The sequence below is a fragment of the Salmo trutta genome, chromosome 17 (genome assembly GCF_901001165.1).
Source record: "Salmo trutta chromosome 17, fSalTru1.1, whole genome shotgun sequence".
Lineage (NCBI taxonomy): Eukaryota > Metazoa > Chordata > Actinopteri > Salmoniformes > Salmonidae > Salmo > Salmo trutta.
This window is the reverse complement of record NC_042973.1, coordinates 39,497,762-39,512,527: the sequence shown is the minus strand read 5'-3', so window position 1 is coordinate 39,512,527 and position 14,766 is coordinate 39,497,762. Positions and strand designations below refer to the sequence as shown.

Here is a 14,766-nt window from a genome sequence, read left to right as displayed (position 1 = left end):
AGTTTAAATTTATTTGGCTATGGTATATGTAAACTTCCGACTTAGTGTGTGTGTGGCTGGCTGGCTGGCTTTTCAACAACAACAAATGATAATATTGCCTGCATTTATTCCAGGCACAGATTTAGATGAACGTAGGCTAACTCCCATATATTGTTCAACTTTTGTGAGGAGCAAAACTTTTCTCTCCCGACACTTATGCCACAACATTTGTGCAATCAAAATAAACTATCTCCGTTTGTCATTTTATTTTCTATTGAGCTGTCGCTCGGTAAACATGCCTCGGCGAGAATAAATAATAGCAATCGTTGCCGCCCGTTTGTTTACAGACCGAAGAGCTAGCCTTTAGTTGTTTAGAGCACAGAGTGCTTCACACTGTTTGAGTGAAAGAGAGATGTGTGCTGTCAGCTGACAATTACATTTTTCCAATCACAGATAATTACAAAAATACTTGTCAATTGTATGTGGAAAGTTCTCCATATCCGTTCCGATACTCGTTTTGTCAGAGTACTCAGCACAACCCTAATAGAGAGGCTCTAAAATATAATTAAGAATGGCAACGAAACTGCAAGATCTGACAAAGGTAAAGTGAATTGGTGTATCAGTGAATTGGTATATCAGTGAGTAAGTACTGTTTTTCCTCACTTAGGGTTGGAGAGGGATAAGTTTGACAACAAGACAGTGTCCTTTGAGGAGCACATCACGTCGGAACACAACATGTGGCACTATCTGTACTTCCTGGTTCTGGTGAGGGTGAAGGACCCCACAGAGTACACCGGCCCAGAAAGCTACGTGGCCCAGATGATCAAGGTGGGTAGTTAGTGAGCTACCTCTTCCATGATCTACACAGGTATTCACCTCAACACCTCTGTGTTGCATGATAGGACGGTGTGTCTATTTTAGCACCAAGGTACTGGTGATGCAATGATGAGTCAGGATTTTATATTTCAACCTCATCTGTGTTGAATGTGAAAACAGTGTTGGAACGTTGAATTCGGACTCCTTGTTGTCACTGCCATTTGAAAGGTATTGGCTGTTTTTACATGTGTAGCATGTCTGTTATGAGTACACACACTCGCGCAAACACACAGTTTGTCCTTTAAATATATGCAGTAGCCGTAGCGTCTCAAGGTGTCCTCAGCAGCCAGAGGCAGTGACAAATCTGCCGACGTGCCCTTGAGCAAGATACTTAACCCTAATTGCTCCTGTAAATTGCTCTGGATAAGAGCGTCTGCTAAATGAGTAAAATGTAAATGATAAATGTGTTCCGGTCTGACTTTGAATCATCAGCCTCTGCAGCAGACTCACCCCCCCCCCGCCCCCAAAGAGCGAAAAACACCACAAAACATGACTGAGCCCAGCATCACAACCTCTTTCTCTTCCTTTCTCTTAGACTTGGTTATAAAGCTACAGTGCACTTCTCAGAAACTAGGGACTGCCACTCAGATCTTTCTCCCTCCTAGGGTTTTACTACTGACATGCAGTAAGGGTGGCAACGTCCTGTCTGGAAACGTTCCATAACCTGTCTGGGGGAAAAAAGCAATACAGAGGCATTTATGTATGGGGTGTTATGATGCAGTTCTAATGCATTGTTAGAGTTGTCATACCCATGTCTTAAACCCCTTATAATCAACTCATAATGAACCTGACTAATACCGGCGATTTCAATCTGTTGAAGTGTTGAAACAAACCGATGCATAACATATTATTTGTCTTGTTATAAGACATTACAAAAGCTCATACATGATTGTAACATGTTATAAAGCATTATAGCTGGATGCTTTAAGTAAAGATTTATCAGAAGGGGTTTTTGTTGGTTGCCAAGAGGTTAATGTGTTCAAACATCATTGCAGTTGGTTCAAACAACTATTTGCATAACAAATAGTTGACGACTGAATGTAATCAACACGTTTTAAAGAAGGGATGGCCAGTCAGACTGAGGTACTGGTGCATGGTGACGTCATGGTGAGTCAGGAGTTGTAGATGTACACCTCTTTAGATGTTGGCCCAATAAACACTGCGATTGGCAGAAAGCAACCTGGATTTATAGACAATAGTCAGTCCCAGATCTGTATCTCTTCTGAACAATATAAGATCAAGATCTGTGTACGTTCAGCTCTGAGAAATATATAGTCTATCCTGTTGACATGTCATTAGTTGCTGTATTAGACAGCACTAAAGTACATTGCGGAGCTCAGGTTGTGTTCTCTGCAGTCTGCTTTAGGTGAACACGCACACCGCAGTCCTTACTCAGTCTGAGGGGTGGACTAGCTAATTAACGCAGTCTTTCCACCGCTCTCCCTCCCTGTCTGTACGCAGTGCACTGACACCTGAGGAGAGTATCACATATGCACGTACGCGTACAAACACAAAACACAGTTTCCAAGACTCTGAGAATGAGTGTGTCCGTCTGGCAAATACAGAATTACAGTGCATTTGTAAAGTGTTCAGACCCCTTGACTTTTTCTACATTTTGATAAGTTACAGCCTTATTCTAAAATTGATTAAATCGTTTTTTCCCCCTCAATCTACACACAATGCCGCATAATGACAAAGCAAAAACATGTTTTTAGAAATGTTTGCAAATGTATTAAATAAAAAACTGATAACATTTACATACGTATTCAGACCCTTTACTCAGTACTTCATTGAAGCACCTTTGGCAGCGATTATAGCCTCGAGTCTTCTTGGGTATGACGCTACAAGCTTGGCACACCTTCATTTTGTGAGTTTCTCCACTTCTTCTCTGCAGATTCTCTCAAGCTCTGTCAGGTTCTATGGGGAGTGTCGCTGCTCAGCTATTTTCAGGTCTCTCCAGAGATGTTTGATCGTGTTTAAGTCCGGGCTCTGGCTGGGCCACTCAAGGACATTCACAGACTTGTCCCGAAGCCTCTCCTGCGTTGTCTTGGCTGTACGCTTAGGGCCGTTATCCTATTGGAAGGTGAATCGTCGCCCCAGTCTGAGGTCCTGAGCACTCTGGAGCAGGTTTTCATCAGGGATCTCTCTGTACTTTGCTCTGTTCATCTTTCCCTCGATCCCAATCCCTGCCGCTGGAAAACATTCCCACAGCATGATGCTGCCACCATTGTTCACCGTAGGGATGGTGCCAGGCTTCCTCCAGACGTGACACTTTGCGTTTAGGCCGAAGAGTTTAATCTTGGTTTCATCAGACCAGATAATCTTGTTTCTCATGGTCTAAGAGTCCTTCAGGTGCCTTTTGGCAAACTCAAAGCGGACTGTCATGTGCCTTTTACTGAGGAGTTGCTTCCGTCTGGCCACTATCATAAAGGCCTGATTGGTGGAGTGCTGTAGAGATGGTTGTCATTCTGGAAGGTTCTCCTGTTCATGTTGCAGTTTTAATTCAGCACTGTTCAAACTGTTTTTATTCAACGCTATTACAAAACATAAAATGCCTACTCCCACTTGCTCTGTAATGAATGAGTAGCCCTGTGTTTTTATTATTATTAGCAGCTCATCATGTCTTTCGAGGAATATTTCACTTTCACTGGTCATAGGAACAACAATTTGTGCTTGAGGCAGATGCGGTGTGGCTCGAGGTTCGCCGTCAGATCGAAGACTGCGTCCCCTGTCTCTGGTCAGTCTCACCGGAGGAAAGGAAGGAGAGAGCAGACTGTGAGAGGCTGACCCTTTGCTGCGCCCTCCCTCCGCTGAGACTAATGCCATGTTCAAGACAACTGGAAACTCAGACATGTCCGACTTTAGTGCGTTCAAGACATTTGTGAACTCTGGGAAAAAATGAGATCTGACTGGGAAAAATTGTTTTGAAGGGTCATCCAACTCGGAATTCCAAGTCGTAAACCTGGGCATCTTTCTAGAGCCCCGACTTTCCGACTTGAACATCGCTGACGTCGTGATTTTACTTAATTTGTTTTAGCTTGCATGGCTGAGTGCTCGATTTTATACACCTGTCAGCAACGAGCATGACTGAAATAGTAGAATCCAATCATTTGAGGTGGTGTCAACATGTAGTTTAGCATCAGTCCAGTGAAGTATAAAAGGGAATTATTTCAATTTATACTCAGCTGTGCCTCGCAAGTGCAACACCAACTGATCTATTTTATCAAAGCTTGAGTTTTGAAATATAATATGGTCTGAGAAGAACAATATTGACAGGCCAGGCATATAGCCAATATGCTGTGATGATAATGTATCAGGCCTACTGCACAAACCTCATTCCTACATTACTGTTTTATTAGGTTACATTTTTTTAAGACATGTTTTTAAAAAAAAAATCTGAGCGGTAGATCTCTGCTTGCTTTTTGACTGTGAAAGTGATCTTTACACAGAAAAGGTTGGTGACTGCTGTTCAGGCTTCCTCTTTTTCACTCTTGTCATTTAGGTTAGTATTGTGGTGTAAACTACAGTCTATCCTCAGTTTTCTCCTATCACAGCCATTAAACTCTGTAACTGTTTCAAAGTCACCATTGGCCTCATGGTGAAATGCCTGAGTGGTTTCCTTGCTCTCCGGCAACTGAGTTAGGAATGACGGCTGTAACTTTGTAGTGACTGGGTGTATTGATACACCATCCAAAGTGCAATTAATAACTTCACCGTGCTCCATGATATTCAATGTCTGCTTTTTATTTTTACCCATCTACCTATAGGTGCCCTTCTTTGCGAGGCATTGGAAAACCTCTCTGTTTTTTTAAATTTGAATCTGGGTTTGAAATTCACTGCTCAACTGAGGGACCTTACAGATAATTGTATATGTGAGGTACAGAGATGAGGTAGTCATAAAAAAATCATGTTAAACACTATTACTGCACACAGAGTGAGTCCATGCAACTTATTATGTGACGTGTTAAGCATATTTTTACTCCTGAACTTTTTTAGGCTTGCCATAACAAATGGGATGAATACTTCAGCTTTTCATTTTGTATTAATTTGTATAAAAACAAATGGAAAACTTAATTCTACTTTGATGTTATTGTGTGTAGGCCAGTGACAACATGTTTCTATTTAATACAAAGTCGAGGGATGTGAATACTTTCTGAAGGCACTGCAGCCACAGCTCTGTTACATAACCCATCTCAAGTGGCCCGCTAATAGCTCAGCCCTGCCTGGCACGTGTTCTCCTGTCCCGCTCGCTCGCTCTCTCTCGCTCGCTTTGTCACTCACTCACTCTCATACACACGCATTATCACGCCACGAGTCAATTATTCCTTAGCAACGTGGCTGTCACTTGTCGGTTGTCGGCGGCAACAGGAGAGGGGAAGACGGGCGGAGAGGGGGCCTCTGAACTTGTGATCTAGAGAGGCCAAAGGTCAAAATGTCCTGGTGGAGGGCACACACAAATGCGTGCACACACGCCGCACACAGTCTCTCTCTCTCTCTCTCACACACACACACACACACACACACACACACACACTCCTCTCTTTGTATCTGTTTACCTAGGTGAGTCAAGCAGAAGGCAGCACATCCTGTTGTACAGTCTCTAGCAGGGATGCGTTTATTGAACAACGTTGGTGCTCTTTCTTAAGAGGCTAGATAACACAATCACGTGCTGCTTGGTTTTCTACCGTTGTAGTGTTTGATAGCAGTGTAGTGTACTACAGGCCATTAGGGTTGGTTATGGAAGCTGATGGGTCATGTGATGTAAAATGTGCGCTAGGGGTAACCGTAACAAATGTTAAACAAAATTTGGATTGTTAACTGAAAATTCCTAACAGCAATTTTTTTTTTCTTCTCCACAATGTTAATAGCAATGCAGTCATCACAAAACTACCTGGTCCCGGTAATCATCACAAAGGGTCAAATTCAAATGAAACAAATACCTAATGCATCAATGCTGTAACTTTCGTAGGAGAAGCTACTTCATTAACTGGTCCTTTAATGTACGAGTGAGAGGGAAGCAGAGCAGCAGCTCAAGCAGCGAGCAGGGGAGGGGCATGCGGTGTGCGTCTGAGTGACGGGTAGCAGGGGAGGGGGAGATGGCAACCAAGTCGACTCGCTCTGGTAGACTAATTTATTGCTAGTATTTTATAATCTCATCTGATTACCTAGTATCTGTCTTGACTGCATCAAACCGAGAGAAGCTAGTTAAGCTAGCTAACGTAAGGATAATTGAGTCTATGTAACTTTTGAATTCCATCTTCCATTGATTAGCCTAAATATCTCTTAATATATTGCCACATGGAGGCTCTAGCTCTGACTGTAGTCTAGTTTGATGACTTGTGATTGGATGACAATAACAAGCTACATGCGCCACTCTCGTGAAAAGCCAGAGTAGCAGCAGCATAAATAATAAAATGTTCTCTCTCTCTCTCTCTCTGCAGTAAGCGCAATGTAGACCATCTGCATTGTGAATATGCGTGGAATTTTATGAATCTTTCATATTTTTTATGGAAAACCAACACAAAAATGTAAGTTTAAACAGTAAGAGAATGTTTCCATTTGTTACATCCATAATGCGTACGCTAGGGGTGGTGCTATGTCAGAGAGTGACTAGCCAAATAAGCAAGGGCCATACAGAGGACACTTGACCTGACTATACTCCAAACATACTCTGGAGTTTAGTCATGGATCATTAACTTGTCATCCCTTTGAGCAGGTCTTAAGAGTGTGCCTCTGACTCTCACACACTCATACAGTCTATCTCGTTCTGTTTTTCTCTCTGTGTTACAACAGTTTAGATTGCTCCGCTAGACTGCAGGCACAAAAATGTAAGCCTAAAATGGTTATTTCCCTAGGCACTATCATGCTGAGTCGTCTCCTTTGTCCATGTTCTGTTGTGTGCCTGGTGAAAGGCTTCACAGCAATATTGCAACAGGCAACCACTGGAGAGCCACAGAGTGATGCAGTGTGTAGTATGAGACTTAGTGAGGTGACAGAATGGTTTAGTGAAGAAGTACTGAACCCCTGACAACGTCGTGCAGTACACTGTTGTTATTGTTTTGGCAGGCGATGGTGCCTAAGTGAATGTTTACGCTGTGGGGTTATTTTGGGAAAGATTTATTACGTCAGAGGTTGGCTGTGATTGTTTAAAGTAGTCCATACACACAGCTCAAATGTTAGTCTGGGGACTGTTCATGTTTTGTAAATGTTAGATTACATTTACTCATGTTATTCTAGATTACTCACGTCATGTTTAAGTTAAACGGATGAAGACAACAAGACGTCATACTCTTTTGTCGTGTCTTTGGCTATGCCGCATTAAGTGATATGACATGCTATTCTATATAATCATTTCTCTGTAATTAATATTACCTGATTAAGCTAATCGGGTAGATAATTAACTAGAAAGTCGGGGTACCACGAAAGAGTGTTTTATAGAGCTGTTATCTTCCGAATAAACTCTTAAAGACCTAGTAATATTTTACATCAATAGCAGTCAATATTAATCGGCACCTTATTTCAGTCTCATCTGAAAGTTGTAAATTCTTGATTATCTTCACGAACCCTGGCTAACAAGTTGAATCAGCAATACAAACTTTGGTTTAATTATTTATTTACTAAATACCTAAATAATCACACAAAATTACATATACACAGAATGCAAATTATGTCATACAGAAAACGTCCCTGGTGTACGGAGCCGACATGACGGCTGTTTACACAAAGGAAAGGGGGTTGGGTTTGAGTGAAAGAGCGGGAAGACTGAGGAACAAAGGGAGAAGCTACTCTATCGTAAATACAGTATCTTATGCATTCTAAATTACTGCCCATTTGGAAAAGGAAAATGCAATAAATATTTACTCTGAGCTGCGCTTCGGTAGGTTGGTCGTAGATGCTGGCCGTGTTGCCCAACAGAGATCTTCCTGTCCTCGGAAGAATGTCTCTGGTGGTAAATTGGATACGTTGTAGTATTGTCATTGTGCGTTAGACTGGATCCGTCGTCCGTCCTTTCCTAGCCCACGTTTACAGCGGCCGTTGCTAACTCAACGGCTAGGAGGTATCACTTCTGTAGTGAATAAGAGTTCAACATTCATACCATTCGCAACCAAAGCTCACGCTGAGGTTGGCTTAGTTCTGTAGTTGACATGTTAGTCCTTTTAACGTGGAACCGTCGTCCTCACGTCCTCGGAACAGCTTATTATCTGAATCCTTCTGACATCGGACCGTCGCACTAATGAACCCGGAACAGCTTATTTTCTAAGTCCTTTTAACGTGAGGCTGCAGGCCTCGCGTACTCGGAACAGAAAGTTATATTTTCGTAAAGGGCTTATATAGTGGAGGGAGAGAAGGATGTGTTTCATAGTTTATAACCAATGTCTCTTCACAGGGGCGGGCCACTGAGTGAGCAGAGCTCTAACCTTATGAAAACCCAATTCTCTCATTTGGAAGCTAAAATTCCATTTCATTTTTCACAAATAGTTTAATATTTAAACATTTAAATTGCACAACAATTTCGTGAGAATCTGATAACTATAATGTGTAGACATTCCACGATACAGTTTGTCATCCTATCATTAATAAGAATGTCTCAGATGACAACCGAACTGACATCATATTCATTAAGTACCAACGCATATTTTCAACTGGTTGGATTACCGAAATATGGTTCCTTTCCCCCCAACTTTTGATGTTCCCCGACTCTCTATGTATAACAAAGGCTTTTCAAGAGTCCTTCAGTAGAGTCAAGAGAGGAAAGGGAGAAAGGTATTTATGGGGGATCATAAACCTTACTCACAGGCCAACGTCATGACATCTTTTACTCAATTTCAGTGACGAGGAGGGAAGTGTAACGTATCTTTTTATCGTTATTGAGGTCTGGGCTATGTTAGTCATCAGATGACTAGACCAGTGATTCCCAACCTTTTTCTCTTACTGTACCACCAACTGAATTTTGCTCTGCTCGGAGTACCCCTGGTTTGGAACCACTGGACTAGACTACACACAAGTTAAGTTCACTTCAACCCCCATTAATATATTTGAGTTTAAATAATCTCCCGTCATACATGGTTTTCCACAAAGTCTGATTGCACCGAAGGCTAAGATGGTATCCACTCACTATGAATAATTAGATATACTAGCCTAATTGTGTGTTATCAACAGTCGTGTGTTATCAAGAGTCCCATTAAGACATCTAAGTTGTAAATATTAGGGGTATACAGTTGAAGTCGGAAGTTTACATACACATTAGCAAAATACATCTAGACTCAGTTTTTCACAATTCCTGACATTTAATCCTATAAAAACTCCCTGTCTTAGGTCAGTTAGGATGACCACTTTATTTTAAGAATGTGAAATGTCAGAATAATTGTAGAGGGAATGATTTATTTCAGCTTTTATTTCTGTCATCACATTCCCAGTGGTTCAGAAGTTTACATACACTCAATTAGTATTTGGTAGCATTGCCTTTAAATTGTTTAACTTGGGTCAAACGTTTCGGATAGCCTTCCACAAGCTTCCCACAATAAGTTGGGTGAATATTGGCCCATTCCTCCTGACAGAGCTGATGTAACTGAGTCAGGTTTGTAGGCTTCCTTGCCTGCAAACACTTTTTCAGTTCTGCCCACAATTCTTCTATAGGATTGAGGTCAGGGCTTTGTGATGGCCACTCCAATACCTTGACTTTGTTGTCCTTAAGCCATTTTGCCACAACGTTGGAAGTGTACTTGGGGTTATTGTCCCTTTGGAAGACCCATTTGCAACCAAGCTTTAACTTCCTGACTGATGTCTTGAGATGTTGCTTCAATATATCCACATAATTTTCCTTTCTCTTGATGCCATCTATTTTGTGAGGTGCACCAGTTCCTCGTGCAACAAAGCACCCCCACAACATGTGCTGCCACAACAGGTGCTGCCACCCCTGTGCTTCACGGTTGGGATGGTGTTCTTCGGTTTGCAAGCCTCCCCCTTTTTCCTCCAAACATAACGAAGGTCATTATGGCCAAACAGTTATAATTTTGTTTCATCAGACCAGAGGACATTTCTCCAAAAAGTACAATCTTTGTCCCCATGTGCAGTTGCAAACTGTAGTCTGACCTTTTTATGGGGGTTTTGGAGCAGTGGCTTCTTCCTTGCTGAGCGGCCTTTCAGGTTATGACGATATAGAACTCGTTTTACTGTGGATATAGATACTATTGTACCCGTTTCCTCCAGCATCTTCACAAGGTCCTTTGCTGTTGTTCTGGGATTGATTTGAACTTTTCGCACCAAAGTACGTTCATCTCTAGGAGACAGAACACGTCTCCTTCCTGAGTGGTATGATGGCTGCGTGGTCCCATGGTGTTTATACTTGTGTACTATTGTTTGTACAGATAAACGTGGTACCTTCAGGCGTTTGGAAATTGCTCCCAAGGATGAACCAGACTTGTGGAGGTCTACAATTTATTTTCTGAGGTCTTGGCTGATTTCTTTAGATTTTTCCATGATGTCAAGCAAAGAGGCACTGAGTTTGAAGGTAAGCCTTGAAATACATCCACAGGTACACCTCCAATTGACTCGAATGATGTCAATTAGCCTAACAGAAGCTTCTAAAGCCATGACATAATTTTCTGGAATTTTCCAAGCTGTTTAAAGGCACAGTCAACTTTGTGTATGTAAACTTCTGACCCAATGGAATTGTGATTCAGTGAAATAATCTGTAAACAAATGTTTGGAAAAATTACTTGTCTCATGCACAAAGTAGATGTCCTAACCGACTTGCTAAAACTATAGTTTGTTAACAAGAAATTTGTGGAGTTGTGGAAAAACGAGTTTCAATGACTCCAACCTAAGTGTATGTAAATTCCGACTTCAACTGTATATACAGTAGTTGTGCCACTAAAAGTTTTTCAATTTTGCTGCGGGACTTAGAGGTAATTTGTGGTTTAGTATCGTACCCTGCGTCACTACTTAATTGTTCCAGACCAGCGCAAGGGTGAGGTAGAGCAGTGATTATGCTTTTGGGTCCCACGGCTCTGACAATGAATGGGCGACATAAACCTAAATAGAAACTGATAACTGTGCACGACTTCAGTATTACTTCCTAAAACTGTTGTTACACTAAGGTTTTTATTCTAAGAGAAACTTAGACTACAATTAGGGTGTGGAAATGTTAGGGTTATTTTTCCCTTGCTGTAGTACTGTAGCCTACTCCAAACTGGTCACGTTGTACAGCGCCTGAGTGGTGCAGCAGTCTATGACACTGCATTGCAGTGCTAGCTGTGTTGCTACAGATGCTGGTTCAATACCTGTGCCGGCCTCGACTGGGAGACCCATGAGATGACTGTAGGTTTTTGGTTTCTCTCCTTCTGAAAACATAAATAAATAATTTTGAATAACAAACTGGCTTTTTTACAAATTATCAACAATGTCTCACCCCATGTTCAAGAAATGGCCTTTTTCTTGTTAATTTTGCATTATTTGAAAACAAAAGCATTTCCAAAATATTGTTCTTTTTAAACAAAGCGATTTATTATTATTAATTTTGAATTATATAAAAGCCCCTTGGATATTCTCACAGATATATTATTAACCCTGTTATTAGCAGGACAATATATATTGGTCATATTGGTCATGGTCCCCAAATGGTGCACAATGGGATTGCCTTGCAGTTCTCCAGCTAAATCTTCTGAAATAGCGGTGGGCGTGCGAGGTTCAAGGCACAAGGGCAGGGGGCACCCCGCCCCACTGGGTAGCACAGAGCAACACTTTAAGGGGCATTGCACTAATAATGGCGCTGACAAGGGAAACGTTCCCGCTGTTCTTAGTTCCCGCCACTCTCACTAAAGGCATTAGTCAAAAGTTATACTTAAATCCGAACCGGAATTCAACGAAAAATGACATGTAAAGCACACATTTTTAAATCCCAAACTCTGAAAGTAATTGGAAAGGTAGATAGAAATGATTTGTGACATTGTGGTTACAATAAAGAATGTAAATAAGATGCTGTGTTTTATTTACAGTAGTGATGGACAGCTGGTTGCATTTTGAAAACAGGTATTCAAACACGATTTAGCAGGACAATACTCTTTATAGCCCGGCTTCTGTAGGCGTGAACATCCCCCTACTTGCAATGTATTCGATGCTTAAGTACGCGAATATGTAACGGATTGGCAGTCGTGGTGAAGGAATGAGGCACAGGAAGCAGTGAGCACAGGGTAGTGGCGTATTTAATGTACACTCACTACTGAAACAAAATATTCCCAAACACAGGGGAGAAAGTACACACGGCGTAAAATAGCGCCGACACGAACATGAACCGTCAACATAGAAATAATCCCGCACAACACGGAAACGGACCAGCTAACATAAATAGCCCTGCTAATTAATCACACTAAACACAGGTGCACAAAACCAAAAAAAGGGAAAACCAAAAAAGGGAATCAGTGGTAGCTAATAGGCCGGTGACGACGACCGCCGAGCGCCACCCGAGCAGGAGGGGGCGCCACCGTCGGTGGGAATCGTGACAGAATAGCACTGTCCGTGACCAAAATCCCCAAGTCTACCCTTTTTTTTTATGTCTCAAGTAGATTTTCCGTTCCTCCTGAAAGCCCCTAATCTGCTCACTTAAATGAATAGAGATCCTGGTCATGGTGCTACATTATGTTGTTACAGCATAATCAAAGTGAGGACAATCGGCGATCTGCTGTATACTTATGGCCTATTGTAAGCTGAAAGTCACACCTTTCCTCACCCCGCCCCAAACTACACCCTTAAACAGCTTGTTTTTGAATGGTAACTGTGTTATCTAAAAAAAAATATGACATTGCGACCAAAGAGAACAGACAAAATGGCCATTGTTTTCATCAAGCCAGCTTCTTTCTATGGTACTACCTGTTCCAGGGTTAGGACCGTAACCATGACAGGACTTGAAAATGAGCCGGAGCTGAGAGGATCACCAAAACTAAAGGTATTTTGGTTTCAGTGCATTTTCTTGAAAATAAATGTATATACTGTAGCCTATCAATGTGTAGGCATACTGTGTAATAAAATCGATAATTTAAATAAAGGTTAAATAAAAATAACAAATACAGTTATTATGTACTAAAAACGTGTTTTTGCAGAGCATACAACCAAGCTGACAACCATCCATGGAGATCAGTGGACAAAGGGCTGGGCAACGGGCCGCACCGAAAAAACACGTAGTTGCCAAGAAAGCGGTTAGTTTTGCTAGATTCTTAAAATGTTTACACAGCATTTGTTTGTTGGAGTCACTTTTAATTATTAATTGAGCTACCGTTTCTATCATAGGCCACTGTAATCGATGGGGGCTCAGGGCGATACCATTCTGCTCATCTGATGAAGGTGCACATCGATCAGATTCAAACTTTGAAGACCAAGATCGAGTCATTGAAGGCAGACCAGCAGAAAGAGAAACATTATCTTAGGGCAGAGATATGGGCAACAGCTGATGCATTGGTCCAGAACCAGGCGGCATTGGCGGAGAGACAGGCGGAGAATGACACGTTAACGAGGGCGAGGAACGAGATGGAGTCACAATCCATGCCAGGCACACTTGTGAGCTCTGGAGCTCCACCTTTGACAGGCGGAGTCGACATACCTGGCGGGTTCGTCAGGTTGTCAGTTCACCCTGATATTTCCATTCCTCTTCTGACAACAGAACTTGACCAACTGCTCACCAGGCACAGCAAGGGCCTTCCGGACCGTAATGCTGTTCTGCTATTCCAAGGATGGAATGTTTACTTGTCAGACTGCACAGTAGCCTAATAAACAAATGCAGGTGGCTTATATCTTCAAAATGCTTTATTATCCAAATGTAAAAGCATATACTGTACAGTACTGTATTTCTTCATCAGCATCTTTATGCTTCGTTAATAAAATAATGATAAAAAATACTCTTTCAAAATGCAGATGTTTATTTAGTTATGGATCCATAACAAATTACTATGGGAATAAATATCATTGAATTGGAACAAAGTTGTCTAATGAAGGTATTGTTGCTTACTGGAAAATACTTTTTCAAACACACACTGTCACGTTGTACAGCTCCATTATGGCTATTAGCAGGTAGCTGGATAATAGACTTGCCTAGAAGGAGGGTAGGGGGAGAATTCTATCGTCAAATGTATTTCTTAGTTAGGTTGGCTGTAACACAACCGGCCATGTTTGGTTGCAATTTCAGTTTAATCCACCAGAAAAGACAAAACAAATAATACAACAAAAAGTATTATTGTTATTATGTATCGCATCCGACCATGATTGGGAGTCCCATAGGTCGGTGCACAATTGGCCCAGCGTTTCTCTCCCTCTAAAAACAGAAATAAATGTTTTGGCCTTTCCAAATATTATTTTGGGCTTTATTCAGATTACAATCACTCACTTTCGTGTTTTTTTTTTTTAACGAAATGATCTCCAAAATATCATCATATATAATCAAATTGATGGCACAGTCCTATTAGCCCCGGCACCTACATAAAGTTGAGTGACTCACTCATTCATGGCTTTGTATCAAAATACATATGTACCAACATTCTTTCTGATAGTCTTTAATAAATAAATGTTTTGGTTATCTTGACCTGGACACCATGTACAGTATTATAATAGCCCTCCCGATTGCTGCAGCGGTCGAAGACACTTCAGCGCAGTACAAAATGTGTTGCTACAGATGCAGGTTCGATACTCGTGCCGGTCGCCACCGGGAGACACATATGCAATTATTGGCGGTCACTTACTTTTCGAAATACTGTAGGCCTACCGTAGGTGACATGAGTCTCAGTAGTGTTGAGTAATGTGCTGTTAAAAAGCATATTGAAGTTAGAAGCAATAGGATTTGAAGCAATAGCCTACCCGCTGTGGTCAACTATTTTAGCACCATTTCGCGCTGCTCTGAGACAAGCATGGGGACTGGTCTTGATA

The 14,766-nt window shown here is 41.6% G+C and overlaps 1 protein-coding gene across 4 annotated transcripts in view; it reads left to right on the top strand.

Annotated features, from left to right (window-relative positions):
- The window catches only part of LOC115152168 (inositol 1,4,5-trisphosphate receptor type 2), a 166,753-nt gene that overhangs the window by 137,552 nt on the left and 14,435 nt on the right, over nucleotides 1-14,766 (top strand). For 3 of the 4 annotated variants that reach the window (XM_029696739.1, XM_029696737.1, XM_029696741.1), the window contains one exon: nucleotides 647-807. In XM_029696739.1, the coding sequence (XP_029552599.1) occupies nucleotides 647-807 (161 nt within the window). Of the gene's footprint in view, nucleotides 1-646; nucleotides 808-12,732; nucleotides 12,877-14,766 lie in introns of those variants that run through there. The other variant, XM_029696740.1, reaches the window with a different exon arrangement.